Raw genomic sequence first — 16787 nt, 5'->3', positions numbered from 1 at the left:
TATAAAACAAGAAAAAAATGATATATATATAAATATTTGAAATAAATATTTAACTATGTAATAATTTTCCAATGTATCTTTTCATTTCTGGGCACACTTTTGAATAGTATGCATGCTTTTCCATCCAGGAAGGATAAATGAGAAAATACATGTACAAATACACAACAATCTTTATTATAAAAGTCCAAATAAATTATTCCAAACACAAAACAAACAAAAAAATAGAAAATAAAATAGCAAAAAAAAAAACAAAAACAAACAAACACTCTGTAGAAAATAGGAACGTATTTACATGGCATTTTGGAACTAGTTTAAATTAAGCAGATATTGGTCAAACTGTCATAAAACATTGGCCCCACAAATTAATATTTGTTGGTAAGCATAACACACACGCACAAAAAAAAAGAATGCAAGAAACGAGAACAATCAAGGAAAGGTTTCAGTATGAGTTTGCCTTTGCTACTCCTGTCTTAGGTCTAGACTAGCTAGCCTGCATCCTTCCAAAGATAAGAAAAAACTGGAAATATTTGTTATGGACCACTACATTTTGCTTGGAAATGAAACCCCAGGGGGTTGGTTTCGTTTTTTTGGTTTTGTGGTTTTTTTGTAGTTTCTCAGCTTCAGTGTCGTAGGTAGTGCTGCCGTTATAGGTTTTCTGGACATGGACGTCCTATTGGGGCAATTTCCAACATTTCTTCACCCCATTTCTCCTTCATTTGGTAATGTCTACGGAGTAAGTGACCGGTGTAGCCTCTGTGCCTGTGATGCTGTCCACGATGGATGTCAAGGATCTCAAGTTGGCCTGCTCCGAAGAATCTTCATTGAGGAGATCTGGATGAAATAAGGAGGTAAGAACTTTTGAGGTCTAATGTTCCAAGCTGCTGTCTTGGTTAATGTATCTTGTGAAGCTCAAGATCACTATGAGGGTTCTAATTTATGGACCGCAAAATGAGGGATTACTGCTCTTACCTTCATGAGTGGAGTTGTAGGCGGGGGCACAGTGCTCAGAGGCACTGCTCCACTCTGGACTGCTACAGCAGGTGCTTCCAGACCCCTGCTCACTTGAGGAGGACACCTTAACACACACACACATACACACACACAATAACAATTCTGTCCCACCCATATACAACCAAAGCAACTTAATGGTAGACAAGCTGTGTTTCAGGAAACTTGAGGAACTGTGTAGTTTTTCTGTACATACTGTAAACCTTTCACCAAAGCTAAAAAATCAAGCTTAGTTGTATTAAAGTAAATATTCTCCAAGCAGGTGATTTTTGCTTTCAGTTACCTCAATGGTGACTACATTTTAATACCTTTATTTGTGTGTTAGATTGTATAGAATGTGACTTTTGAATAGCTTGTGCTTCCAATATGAGCTTTCCTTTACAGCTATCCATCACCAGAACCGATTTTCTTGAATTGTATTCATTTACTTATCTTGACATCCTTTGCTTTGCCAATGAACTATAGCTCTTTGCCTTACACGCCCCTCTTCCCCTCCCACTCCAGCTTCAATCCCAGCTATACTCACCCTCTGTGGGGCCATGCCCCTGTAGTGCAGTCCAGCCTGATCATGTTCCTGCTGGTTAAGGGAACTGACCAGTGCCTGCAGTCTCTCGATGTACTGGATGGCACTTCTCAGGATCTCCACCTTGGGCAGCCTCTGGTTGGGGTTCATCAGTGTGCTGCGCTTGAGTGCCTCAAAGGCCTCATTTACCTTCTTGAGCCTCCGCTTCTCCCGCAGGGTGGCCGCCCGCCGCCGGTCCATGGTCACCGACTTGCGCTTGCACACCTTGCAGGCCCAGGGCAGGCACTGACCCGGACAGTGCTGCTGTTCTTGGGTTGGCGAGAGCGAAAGACCTACAGTAGATGTTGGGGATGGTTTGTCCTCCAGCCCAATGCTGCCAGGCAGCAGCCTGCTGTCCCCACAAAGCCCGACCATGGAGCTCCTGTCTTGGTATCCTGCTTGGTCAAAACCTCCTGTCAGCCTGGAACCTGAAAAGAAGTTGTCACCCCCTTCGTAAAACCTCTGGTCTGGGAAGAAGTATGGGTTGGTCTCAAAAAGCTCCATCTTAAGGCTTGAGTTAATGTAGATTCCACCCAGCTTTCTCTTCTTGCCCTCCTCTCTCGCCTGTTCTCGTTCTAGGTCCTGCCTGGTGGTGTATCCCTGAGCTTGTGCCGAGGAAGATCTGTGGGCGACAACTGCTCCAACACCAACTGCAGGGGTGGCATTTAAACCCTCTGCCTCGTGTTAGATCACTAGGTTAAATATAGCAGAGGGCCCGGAGAAATCCGACCCCGCGTTTAGCTGTTGCCGCACATCTAAACTTTACATCTCTGTCCATTCCCTCCCCATCTCCTGGGGATTTGGGGGCCAGTTTTGTTCAAGGAACGGCGTCAGGCCACTGTTGAAAGTCCGGCAACATGATATTGCTGCCAGGGAAATCAAACGGATCACAAGAGATTTGAAAGAACAATCCAGAGTGGGTGCCTTAATTCTTCTGTGCCATAGAATAATTTTGTAAATGAGATGTACAAGTACAGAGAACCTTTTTAAAGTTAAACAACCACCACCTAAAGTAAAGCCTCTCTAGGAATTATACTTTTTTCCTAGAACCACACATCCAAGCCAGAACTAAAACAGTCATATTCAAAGGTTTGGTCACCCCTAATCAAATTATATGTTTTGTTGATTTTTGTTGAAGTACACATCCTCTTGGCTGGAGGGTGTTCAACCTTATTCAGTTATTCATATGTTCATATGTTATAGACAGTGTATGTATTGTAGTATATGTCATTGCAAATGCTTTGTACATATATTATTATAAAAGCATTAAGGCTCTTAAGTTGAGACCACATCATTTTCTGAGAGACAATAATTGACCATACCTCTAGTTCTGCCAACATCGTATGTTACTTTGTTCTTTGTGCTTGAATATTTATGCTAAGCAGACATCCCAGTCTGGTATTCACTGTTATTTCCTCAATCATCTCTTTATGTCAGTCTCACAGCAAATTTAGTTGTCCTTCTTCCAGTGTTTTCATCTATGCTTATGCTCCTGGTACTGTATACCAAGCTGGACCTTCACTGTCCCTGACCCTGAAAAGTGTCTTAGCCTCTGGACTTAGGCTGGAAATCCCTAATAGACGTGTCTGGCCTCATAGCTCACATGCTAATTCTGATGAGCTTCCGTTTGGAACCTCTAATGAAGCACACAGGCTTATTTATGGTTACTGATGCCGTAGTAGCTATTTGAGCCCTGTGCAATACATGGTGAAGGGGATTTTTCACCATTCGCCTTTGGCATGGCTTGTACCCTCTCCATCTTCACGTTGTCAGGAATCAGTGTTTGCTAAGTGCTTGTGGAAGTTTCATTGCTCATCTGAGATTCGGTCCGAATTTTCACACATACTCAAGTGTTCAGGATCAGGTGTCAGATTTGCATGCTGGTGGTCACTCCCATAAAATATCCTAAATGTTTGTCTCATGTTAAATACTGGCTTACACTTATGCTAAGCTGTGTACTTAGATGCGCTGCACTCAACTGCACTTCTTAGTTTGCTTAAATGTTTTACAGCACACAATCACTTGGCAGGTCCACGAAACATTTGGTTACCATAGAAAACAAATTTAAATCAGAGATATTATAAAGGAGGAGACTGGTCACTGCTTGAAATCAGTTACACTGTGATAGGACTTTGGCCTAAAACATTTTTTTAAACACCTTTATGGCAAAGAGGTACTTGCAGTGTGTTGTAGGGCAGATTAGACCTAAAAGAAAACTTTGTTTTGCAGAGGTGTAGGTACTCTGGTTGTGAAGTGAAGACAATTATACCATCTAATTCAGTCTCCTGACTGCCTGTGCACCATGTTGCCTATAATGCATTAATCTATAGCCAGTCAGGAAGAAATACACTCACTGGCCCACTTTGTTAGGTACACCTGTTCAATTGCTTGTTCACTTTGTTAGGTACACCTGTTCAAACAAATAGCTAATCAGCCAATCACATGGCTGCAACTCACTGCATCTAGGCACGTGGAGGTGGTCAAGACAACTTGCTGAAGTGCAAACCGAGCATCAAAATGGGGAAGAAAGGTGATTTAAATGACTTTGAACGTGGCGTGGTTGTTGGTGCCAGACGGGCTGGTCTGAGTATTTCAGAAACTGCTGCTCTACTGGGATTTTCACGCACAACCATCTCTAGGGTTCACAGAGAATGGTCCGGAAAGAGAAAATATCCAGTGAGCGGTCAGTTGTGTGGATGAAAATGCCTTGCTTGATGTGAGAGGTCAGAGGAGAATGGTCAGACTGGTTCGAGATGATATAAAGCCAACAGCAACTCAAATAACCAACCAAAATCTCTGAGGAACGTTTCCAACACCTTGGTGAAAGTATGCCACAAAGAATTAAGGCAGTTCTGAAGGCCATAATATAGTGGCCAGTGAGTGTATATACAACATACAATTAACGCTGCCAACATTTTAAATCTTCAGTGATGTCAAACAAAGGACCACCCCTTCAGAGGTCAATGCAACCAAAGTAGTTGGGTTCAAATGCTCCAGTTAGTGGTAATTGTCATGACAGACATCATAATGTTACGGGTAACTGGAGTAAACAGTTACTCATAATGGCAGCATGACACTGTTACACTACTGAACAAAATCTGTCATGACAACTCATGACAGCATGTAATATCTCCCATGACGTGTTTATTGTATGGTTACGTCAACATTATGTAGCAGGGTTGATGCAAAGTGTTACTTCGTGCTACAGGATGTAAAGTAAAGGCCTACACAACTCTGTCTTCACATTATGGGTTTAAGCAATGTCACTACAGAAAAGTCTGCCCACTCAGTGTCCATCTTGGCTATGCTGCCGAGCAGTTATTTCCAGTCATACAAGACCAGACTCCCATCTCTTTGTATGTGGAGCCATAAGCCACATCAACATTTTAAATACATATTTGAAAATCTGACAAAAACACCATAAAGACTTTGTTGTTTGCTCAAATAACACACCTGTTTACAGCAGGTTGTTCTGTAGGAAGGGGGGGCTTTTCCCTACTTGCTGCTACAACTGCAAGCTAATTTTATTGAAGAGCATAAAAAGACTCCATGAATGTGTTTTAAAAAATATTTTAGGCCAAAATAATATCTCAGTGTAAAGCATTGTCTCAGGCATCGTTCAGTGTATTGGTAACCATTTCATGTAATAACCTTCTGTGTGCCTTGCAAGTTTTTCTAGGACAGAGCATTTCACATCAGACCACTCTGAATGGCTTAGTTCACATCTTAACCATTTAATTATGCAGAAATATTGAAAAATGAGTAGAGTTCACTTTTAAGGTAAAGGAAAACTTAAGGCCAATATTCACTGAAGATGTTTGAACGTCAAACAAGATGTCACTGCCCCTCAACCAACCACCCAAAGCTACATCTCAACTGATGCCTTCTGCCCATCGTGCTTCGTCCATGGGTCTGAATGGAGGGCACTGGTGGCCCTCTCGCAGCAGTAACCCAAGCTCTCCAGGCCTGGCAGGATTAGGAGGCTGTGCAGTTGGCTGTCAGGTTAAAATGTGATGGATGGCCACTGATGGCTGAAGGAGCACAATGGGGCCTCTGTGGCTGCAAGCTGGACGCAGCACTATGTCACACTCACTTCACCCGGCCTCCTTTTAACCCCATTGTCAGCACAAGCCTAGACCAAGATTGCAGTGTGACAGCCGCACGCACACCAACACACACTCACACGCACAAATACACATCAGCAGAAACCCATTGGAGGAAAGACCTTCCTCAGCGTTTTGGAGAGGTCGTCCATCTGCTGGACTGTGCTATAACCAAGTCTTAATGTCTTCACTGTTGTGTTCACTTTGCCATGTGTTTAGTATCATTAGTGTTTAGACTGAACAGTCATTCACTGAGAAGTTATTCTGAAGTGAGTTCTGGGATATTATACTGTACTCTTCATTGTATAGCATTAGAATATCATCATCAATTATACTCATCTGTTGAGGAATGGCTTCACCTGTACCCTTTACAGTTCACCGTGTAGTGCTTGTGTTTACTGAAGGATATGTAACATTTCTGCTTTTATTTTCTATCTATCTATCTATCTATCTATCTATCTATCTATCTATCTATCTATCTATCTATCTATCTATCTATCTATGTCTGTCTGTCTGTCTGTCTGTTTTTTGTCTGTCTATCTATCTATCTATCTATCTATCTATCTATCTATCTATCTATCTATCTATCTATCTATCTATGTCTGTCTGTCTGTCTGTCTGTCTGTTTTTTGTCTATCTATCTATCTATCTATCTATCTATCTATCTATCTATCTATCTATCTATCTATCTATGTCTGTCTGTCTGTCTGTTTTTTGTCTGTCTATCTGCTTATCTATCTATCTATCTATCTATCTATCTATCTATCTATCTATCTATCTATCTATCTATCTATCTATCTATCTATCTATCTATCTATCTATGTCTGTCTGTCTGTCTGTCTGTTTTTTGTCTATCTATCTATCTATCTATCTATCTATCTATCTATCTATCTATCTATCTATCTATCTATCTATCTATCTATCTATGTCTGTCTGTCTGTCTGTTTTTTGTCTGTCTATCTGCTTATCTATCTATCTATCTATCTATCTATCTATCTATCTATCTATCTATCTATCTATCTATGTCTGTCTGTCTGTCTGTCTGTTTTTTGTCTATCTATCTATCTATCTATCTATCTATCTATCTATCTATCTATCTATCTATCTATCTATCTATCTATCTATCTATCTATCTATCTATCTATCTATCTATGTCTGTCTGTCTGTTTTTTGTCTGTATATGTATCTGTCTGTCTACCTGCCAGTCTGTATGTCTGTCTACCAGCCTGCCTATCTATCTATCTATCTATCTATCTATCTATCTATCTATCTATCTATCTATCTATCTATCTATCTATCTATCTATCTATCTATCTATCTATCTATCTATGTCTGTCTGTCTGTCTGTTTTTTGCCTGTCTATCTATCTATCTATCTATCTATCTATCTATCTATCTATCTATCTATCTATCTATCTATGTCTGTCTGTCTGTTTTTTGTCTGTATATGTATCTGTCTGTCTACCTGCCAGTCTGTATGTCTGTCTACCAGCCTGCCTATCTATCTATCTATCTATCTATCTATCTATCTATCTATCTATCTATCTATCTATCTATCTATCTATCTATCTATCTATGTCTGTCTGTCTGTCTGTTTTTTGCCTGTCTATCTATCTATCTATCTATCTATCTATCTATCTATCTATCTATCTATCTATGTCTGTCTGTCTGTCTGTTTTTTGTCTATCTATCTATCTATCTATCTATCTATCTATCTATCTATCTATCTATCTATCTGTCTGTCTGTCTGTCTGTCTGTCTGTCTGTCTGTCTGTCTGTCTATCTATATATCTATCTATCTAATTTATCTATCTATGTCTGTCTTTCTGTCTGTCTATCTATCTATCTATCTATCTATCTATCTATCTATCTATCTATCTATCTATCTATCTATCTATCTATCTATCTATCTATCTACAGTCTGTTCAAAAAGCACGCTGTCCAGGTCAAGTGTATTTTCCTAATGACATACTTTGATTCAGCAGGATCACTGAGTCACTCCTGAGTGGGACAGATGATAGGAGTATATGTGACTGGGTTTTAGGTGTGAAGCGACGTGCTGTGCTGTGCTGCCACTGTGAAACAGTGCTTTACTCTTCCTCAGTGACAAGCAGCAGCACATTGCATGACAGCTGCTGCAGGGTGGAGGGGGAATTGGCCTCTTGCGAAGAAATGCCCAGAACGTGGCCGCATTAGCTACGGAATGTTCACTCTCCTCTCATGCTTGGCTCACGGGCCCCTAGAAAAAAAAAAGATTAAGGCCCCCGTTATTGCTTGGGCCGACAGTGTCCCGTGCCTGTAGTGACTGCAACAGATGCTCAGTCCCTCCGTGGTTTAGAGATGGCCTGCTGCAGGTTCACAACTCTGACAGGCCGCTTTTTGAGCTCATCTGCTGCTCAGCAGGTCGGACCGAGCATGTGGTGAAAGTGATTTGTATTGTGCCTCTGTGTGCTTGTTTGTATGTGAACATTTTTTTAATCTTTCAGTTTGATTTTTTTCTCTTTTTGTCTTTATGTCATGTCTGGGCCTGTTTCATCAAAAACACTAGCATTAACCCCTTAAACTCTAAACTTACTTTTCAATTTTATTCCAGTAAAGTTAGACAAATAATTCCTATTAATCATATAAAAGAATATGTAAGGTATGCAATTATGGGAGAAGGATGGATCTGAAGCCTAGATCTGCCAATTGGTACTTTTATGTGGATTAAATAAGTAGATCAGTAAAAAGGTAATGTTGCTATCAAAAAAAGGACAATGAATGTTCACCCACTAGCATCACACAAAATGCAGTCATGCTAATTGGGGGCAACCACGTTCCATTCATTGTTAGCCATGTTATGATGTTTGATTGGGCTACTCTTTTAAGATCAATGCATCTGTTAGTGATCAGAGCTTGTTCTGTCTTTTCAAATTATTTTCTTGCATTCTGACATTGTATGATGCTTACATGTTAACAAACACTACTTGTTGTGTAGTCTATGTTTGAGAATACCCAATTTTTTTCTTTCATCCCTTCTCTTTAATGTGAAAAGCCATTTCATGCACATTTCAGAGTATAAAATTAGAAATCATATCCATTGCAGTTTATAGTTACTGGGTGTATCATTAAGATTCCAGAGCCTTTAGAATATATCCTGAAGCACTCATGTACACCATATTTGATGGTAGGATGATGCAACCTGTGAGTAAGCAGTGGGTATTCCAGAGCTGTTATAAAGTGAATCTCCCACTTTGCATTCTGCTTTGTCAGCACTGTGTTGCTAATGACTTGGTGGCAATCTGGTGCATTTACGTTCACAGATTTAGTCCTACTCTAGCTTTACTGACTGATTCAGCTCATCACTAAGTTACTTTACCTTAGATCAAGCCTCCATTAATTTCAGTATGCCCTTGCCAACTCCCCTGCTAGAAAACCAGGCTTAGACCAGTGTTGTTGGTCACCAGCAAAACCAGTATATGTTGTGTTTTGGGTGCTAAACCAGCAACAGACCAGCATAAATCAGCATAGTCCATCTTAAACCATTATAAAATGCATGCGGTATGTGCTGTTTTGTTCAGCAGGGTGAAAAGCGCAGACCACCTACACTTTTCGTCACTGGCAATATAACAAAGAGCACATTTTTCAATAGCAACACACTTGTTCTCGACTAGCCTATGCTCAGTCAGCTAATTAGCTAGGTAAGCAAAGTTTGCGATGCTAGCTGTTCTTTTGAGAGGTCCAATATTTATGTACATTAAGTTTGTGAATAACTGCCTTCTCTGGCTTTACGCTTCAGGTTTAGAATGAGAAAAATAATGTATTGCTCTGATTTGTTGTTGCTAGCTGTTTGGCCCTTATCTTGCAAACTAGCTGTTACTAGCAGTTCAGCCCTTATCTTGCTAACTAGCTAGCAAGATTTGTTGTGGTTGCCAGCTCTTCAGCCCTTATCTTGCTAACTGTGAGCAAGATTTGTTGTTGTTGCTATCAGTTGGCAATGGTTTCTGGGCAAGTTCTACAATAATATTGTAATGTCAGCACAGAAGAGGATGCAAGGAATGCTATTTCCATCCAGGACGATGCTCTTTTATATAAACAAACACTGAGCAGTACAAAGAACAAGTGAACAGGTCAACAAAGTATAAACACAACACAACGACTGTAAAGAACACGATTTAACTAAAGCAAAATGTAACACAACGTAAACTTACAAACAGCAGCTTTTAAAACTTTACATTTGACTGAAATAAAGACTGCGGAGAGAGGCACGGCATTCTGGGAGTAGTTGCTGTGTGCGGTGGAGGTGCCACAATATTAACTCGAGCTCTCCATCATCTAAAAAATTTCACATGAGCTAGTACAGTACTAAACCCCTTTAGGATGCAGTCTTGGAAATTGTCAGACTAAGTTGATGAGGACATGTTAACACCAGTATTTAAAAGGGGGGCAGGACTTCGTTGAACAGATCGTAATTACCAAACTGTTTACTTCATCATTGTCTTTTCTGGTCATTTCTTTTACGGACATTTGTTGGATACACCCCTTCAGTCATTCTTCCGAATAAGGGACACCTGGGTACTTATACTATTCAGAAGGTTTTCTGAGAAGGCTTTTAAGTCTGGAATAAACAGTAGACTGTGCAGGGTCCTGCGATACCACAGTCACTGGGTCCTTTTATCAGCTAATAATCCCCTACAACAAACAGAATGGAAGGCATGCACATATGCAGCTGTCTGTGTCTTAGTGCAAGTGGTGTCATGTTAAGTCACAAGAATGATCCCAGCTCCCCGTGCGCCCTGCCTGCCTCACCCTGCACTGGCATGCTACTCTTAGCTAAATGCTGCTACCCAAGCAACCACAAACAAATCGGCCATTTTGGGCCTGAGAAAAGGCCTGCTCATGCTTTTCCTGTGGTAGGAATGTATGTACCTGTAAAGGCTATATGTATAAATGTGAACATATATCATATGCGTGCGTGTATGTATGTAAAAAAACAATAGGCCCAAGACCAGTCAATAAAGTCCATATATAGACTAAAGCAGCTAATTTTAAACTCATTTAAACCCAATAAGCAGACAAATATTTGTCTATGCAATATTAGAAGCAATGATACTTCATGGACTTCATGTGGTATTAGATACACCAAGAACTCAAAAAAGAACATTTTCCTCTACCAGGATTCCAATTATCTATTCATTACAAATTTAAGAATATATCATTGACACTCCTCTTTTAGTGAATAGTTTTAATTACACTCTAAAAGGAGCAGGTACAGGATCCATCTATGCATCGCATTAAGACTGAAATATGGCCACCCTGTGGTCTTTCACAGCTCATTTGCAAAGGCTGTACTTACCGTCAACCACCCATCACTATATGAGTGGGCCATAATGGCCAGCGTCCATGTGGAAAGCTCGTTAAAGGGACTCTTGACACTGTGAGGTCCAGCGCTAGAGGACAGCTGACGGACCCCCATAACAGCCCATTAGCTTGGAGGAAAAAAGTGCCTCAGCGTTTTCTGTTGTTTACAATAGGCCAGGCAGCTAACGTTAGGCCACCTAAGGCTATATGGCCAGAGCTGCTGAGTCAAATCCTGAGGCAGATAACATGACAAAAAAGACTGTAAAAAGACAGTTGTAGTATTGATCCTTGAACATTTTTGCTCCCAAATGAAAAATTGAATAAAATTAACAAACAAACAATTAGTTGTCAATAAAGAACTTATTTAACGTTGAGTAATTGTCTTTATTAATAGCTTTACTTGTGCTAATGTGAATTATCACTATTGTAGTACTCTTACTTAAGCCGGAATTTGAAGTGCTCTCTTCACGCTCATTGACAAGCCTTTTTTCCTTGACCACACAATGACCACCATTTCTTTTTTGAGTGACCTGTATTCATGACTGGATGAACTGAACTCAGATCCATGAATAGATTTATGAATCTATGAAGAGGGTCTGGAATCTGCTTTTAATTTTTTTTTTCTTACAGTGTAGCTAAGTTTAGTGTGAGGAATTCACATTCGACATTACAGAGACATGTTGCCATCCTGCCCTGGCTTTCAAGGGACGTTTTTCATTCTCAGCAGTGACACTGAATTCCAACTCAGGAATATTTGGAATGGTTGGAAATGAATATAGTTATGAATTCACACATCTGGGACTTGTGCTCATATTCATAAGCATGCCGTCGACTTTACAGTAGGGGTGAGGCCCGGGGGGCAGTATCTGATTGTTTTGCGGAAACTATGGTTGCGATGGCCCAGATTTTGTTTGTCGTCCAAGTCCAAATTCCGGTTGGGACATTGACGAAAGCTGAGCCTCCTCCCAGGCTTTACCGGCTGAACAAAAATACGGCCCGCAAGCTTCTCTCCTTGCCTCTTCTGTGTTTAAATCTGGCCTCCAGCTCCACTGACCTTCTCCCATGTCAGTAAGAGGGACAAATTTAGTGCTCCAGTTTCTGGAGCGACCAAATAGTCTGACAACATTGAAATGGGGGTGAGAATGTTAACGCTTCTGGAGATATGGTTACTGACTTGAGGAGACAGGAACTGAATTGAATGTAAACAGCTCAGGGCCACTGACCTCCAGGAATGCAACTGACATGCAGGATCATTTTGCGCACTCATAAACACAAAGGTTCCTAAATGGTTCTTGGCTTGGATGCATGGTTCTAGGAAAATGCTTCAAGTGGTATAGGACTATTATAATATCTAGAGCTGGGCTAAGTCCTTCTCCTGAAGATCTGCCCTACTACAAACTTGGCTTCCAACCCTAATTTAACACACCTGTCACATGTTCTTGGTCCTCTGTGATAAGTTGGATGAGTTGTGTGAGATTAAGCTTGTAACTAAACACTTCAGGAGGTCCTTTAACCTCTTTCTGCAAGTTGCCATTCTGCCAGAAGAGTTTATAATAACTCTATTCAGATTAACAAGGACGCCCTTGGCTCTCTCTTTGTTAAATGTTATGACTCTGTGTTGAGCTGCTAGTGAGCATTGAGTAAATTAAAAGTAAAGCAAGTAGTTATTTTATGGCATCACTCCAGAAACCCTTTTAGACACTTTTATTATTGAGAGTTTAACACAGAATACAATAACAACGTACTGTACAAGGACATAAATAGTTGTATTGTTGATATATTTTCTCATACGGTTCTAAAAGCTTGTCTGGGAGTAGCATGTGGCTGGGTGTTTTCCTGGATTGTTGGAACGGCATAGAATGGCAGTCATGTCATAGCTGTGCTGACATGTCTGTGGCATGTTCATACCAGCACTGTGGCGTCTGCTACGTCACCATTAGGATACTAATCTGTTATTCCACTCACGCCTGGGACAGTGGGTTTTAAATAACTGACCGTGCCCTGAACTGCATGAAGGATACTCATACTGTAATACCCATGCAACAGAATGTCATTCCAAAATATGTTCAAAGACCACCTGAGCATGTTCATGCACCATTTCTCATGAACTGAGTATCCTTTAAAATAGAGGAGCTAACATTCTGAACTTTGCCATGTGATCTAGAGCAAAGCACTTAAACTGGGATATGTATGAAATTCTGCCCTGTTCACCAGCGCTGGAGGAGGACTCGTTTTTAGGCCAGTCATCCATTTCAATACTGGTTTTAACACACCCTTGTCCACTTGCCCTCGTCATTTCCTTTGATGGGAATCCTGATGCCATCTTAAGGGGAGTTCCATTACTTTCTTTCTTAGCTCAAGTGAATTGTGTTCAATGAGCCCTTAGAGAGGGATCAAGTGAACACGTGTCAACCTGATGCATTTCCTTTTCAAACATATACTTAATTACAGACAATGCTGTTTATAAGCCATAGGATTACTTTAAAATGCTTAACATTTAAATCCATAACATTTCATTTGCTGGGCTTTTTTGCAAACTACTATATCTGTTATACCTAACTGCTGATAAAACTGCATTACTTTACTCTGCAAGCTTGGTATTTAGCCGGTTAACATCTTGCATAGCAAGGTTTTCATGGCAAATGCATTTCTGAATGGTGAGTCAAAATGGGCAAGGATATGTTATGTAATGAACTGTTAATAGCTAACTTTTTTCAGCTACAACAGGGATGCCAACTCTCATGCATCTGTCATGAACTCACACAATTCAGTCTAATCTCACAGTCGCAGTCCACATTTTCACAAAATGACCTATTGATGCATCTGAACACTGCAAATTTCCTTCTGCTGCTTACTTTTCACTGTAATCATTTAAACTTGGAAATTTAAACAAATCAAATCAAGAAGTCTTCAAAATTCTGCACTGTTTCTAGGTCACTACTCAAATTTATAAATTTGAAAAACTGACAGTGTCTTTGTACAAAATGTTCAGATGATTCTCAGGTGGATTTATTCAACTCACCAGAGGCTTTTGCACAAACTTATAAAGTCCATGCCAGCTTGAGTGCACACTGTCACTAAAGCAAATGGGGACACACCAAATACTAAGAAATTCTGAAATTTATGTAAACTTTCAAAGATTCTACTTTTCACTGAAATGTTCTAGCACTGATCATATAATCTGTAAAGAAAAATGTCGTACTCAGGATTGCAAAATAGAAGCAATTTCACCGGTGGTCTAAGACTTTTGGACCCCACTGTATATTCTATATTCTCTGTGATTGGGATGTATTCTGCCCTCATTATAGTCAGTTGGTCAGTTCAGGGGAGAACTAACAACAAGTTATCAATGTTGAACAAGAACACAGTTTACCAGCTTTTGGATTAATACTGCCATGCTAAATTTGAACAGGCTAATCTACACCTGCTCTATAGGACCACAAATATTAGACCAGGGCTGTACTATTTGCTGGGCAGCCACTGATATAACCCAAGTGTTTGGACTGTAATGTTAACTTGTGTTTCTATGTGTGGGTACTTTACCTGACCTCCTCTTTAGCCTCTCCTGCATTGCTATTCACGACATAGGCCACTATTTTGGGAGCCATTTTGTAGTGGTGTCAGAAAACACTGTGGGAAAACATCCAGTTCTCTTATAATCCCACAATGCACTGTAATGTCGTGTGCAAACAAAAGAAAAACAAAACACTGCAGACTACTGTCTCAAGAGTGATAAACAAACTAGCATACATTTGCTTGAATCATTCATTGTTCCCTGAAATGGTGCTGCATGTAGTGTTCCAGTTAATAGTGATTTGGTGATCATTTCAAACAAAGAGCTAGAGTTGCTTCTGTGCTCTGTTGACATGGAAAAACATTGAAATTGATATACTGATTGATTTAGCATCAGTATTCTCCAGCATCAGTATGCCTCACTTATTCCATTCTCACTTATTCCCCAAGCATATTATCACTGCTGTGTTACCTTAATATAAAAGCATGAGCTGAATATCCTAAAGGAAGCACTGGATACACAACCAGCATATGACACTGGCTGTGCACATCTAGCTACTTATGCTACTACTCATGGCTGTTTGGGGGCTCCTTACCTACCCCAGTTACGTTATTTTGGCATTGTCAGTTTTGTTCAAAAAGACCGGTTTTTATATAATGCTTAATAATTGTAACATAGAGGTGATGGGTACAAAGTACTGTATGTGTCCTGTACTTCTCTGCCATGAATGAATTGTGAAAAATATATTTAAGGCCAAAACTTCATACATATGTGTAACCATTTCATATAATAGCTTTAAGTGAAAGAGGGTTTAGAGACATTAAATGCCTTTCACCAACACTGTGAACAACTTTAACTAAATTTCTCTAGAAATCCACATCATACTATGCTGAATAACTTGGTTTGCATCTTGAAAATGTAACTTTTATATTCCCCTCAAACGAGTCCCTGGATCCTCATTGATTAGTTGAGCTTCACATGAACAAATGAGACCAGCATTAAATTAAAATGCAAGGTTTGAGTGTTTTGAATGTTTGGATGTCTCTTTATCTTTACATGTTTGCTGCATATTACTCTTTGTTGTATGTTCTACTCATAAAATACCACAGATTTCAGAAATGATTGTATGCACTTGGGAATGTGCTGGCTATCTAGGCAGACAAGTGAAGAAACTGGCAGCATAAATTTCACATTTTATCAGCTTAGATATTTTAAAAAATCACTTTGTGGGGTCTCTTGATGGTGTATACCACAAGCAAGAAACAACCCTGCTACTGTCAGCATAAGCATATCTGGCATCTCTTGGTGGTCTTTGATTACATTTACAACTACTGCCGACTAGACTAGAATAAAGGTCTCTCGCTGAACAGGGCAGAGTGGCAATTAGCAATAAAGTAATGTGTTTAGGCAGTAATGCGAGGTGGGCTAGAGAGAGAGTCTGTGACCATACTTGGAGAACGGAGGGCAGGTGGCTGAGCAGGCCCTGTCGTGAGGAAGAGCAGAGAGGACAGCTGGGCCTGTCAAACAATGACTTATTCTTCACTATTCAACTGCTCAGCACTGTACGACACGCACCCAGCCACACTGATACTGTATCAACAAGCTGTATATGTCTATATGAGTGTACCTACATGCGTCTGTGTGATGAAATCAACCAGTTTATGATATTTCTAGCCATGTTGGAATACGTATGATTACAAAGAAGGAGAGTGCATAATATTTTTGGAATGCTTTTGAAATAGCACTCCCTAAAAAAGTGCAAACCAGTAACGTTCAGCTACAGTCTCGCAGACCAACCCACAGGCTGGGTAAGGTCTCTACTTGGGAGGAAGAGAACATCATACCTAGCCAACTAGCTAGGTAGCTAAAGTGCTGGTGGGGTAGCTTACATTAACATTATGAATAAACTAAGATAAGTAAGTAAAATAGTCAGGGTTTGTTTTATGCTTAGTTACTCTCCCAACCATGTTTGCTAGTGTAAATCAGTCCTTTAAAGTGGTTAATGACAGCGTTAGCTACATCTGATACACAGCGAATACACATCTGATACAGACACTCTCTGTAAAATACAGAAAACATGGAGAGGCCTCTTTCAGTTATTACGCTTCTAAACTGTTGAACTCAATTCCACCTTTTATTAGACAGTCAAGCTCAATGCCCACTTTTAAGAAGCACCTAAAAACATATCTCTTTAAATTAGCATTTAACTAAAAACGAATGTCTTGTGGTGTTTATCTTTATCTTGTAATTTCATCTTTTTC

At 40.1% G+C, this 16787-nt stretch overlaps 1 protein-coding gene across 1 annotated transcript; it reads right to left on the bottom strand.

The window, feature by feature from the left end:
* Positions 1–203: 203 nt before the first annotated feature.
* Positions 204–2191, bottom strand: myog (myogenin). The gene is made up of 3 exons (XM_017694600.1): positions 1535–2191; positions 970–1075; positions 204–831 (listed from the first exon to the last, which is right to left on the bottom strand). The coding sequence occupies exons 1-3, from the start codon at positions 2072–2074 to the stop codon at positions 713–715; spliced, it is 765 nt and encodes a 254-aa protein (XP_017550089.1). The 5' UTR covers positions 2075–2191; the 3' UTR covers positions 204–712.
* Between the last annotated feature and the right edge of the window lie 14596 nt (positions 2192–16787).

This window comes from Pygocentrus nattereri, chromosome 21 (genome assembly GCF_015220715.1).
Source record: "Pygocentrus nattereri isolate fPygNat1 chromosome 21, fPygNat1.pri, whole genome shotgun sequence".
Classification (NCBI taxonomy): Eukaryota; Metazoa; Chordata; class Actinopteri; order Characiformes; family Serrasalmidae; genus Pygocentrus; species Pygocentrus nattereri.
This window is presented reverse-complemented; position numbering and strand designations above follow the sequence as displayed.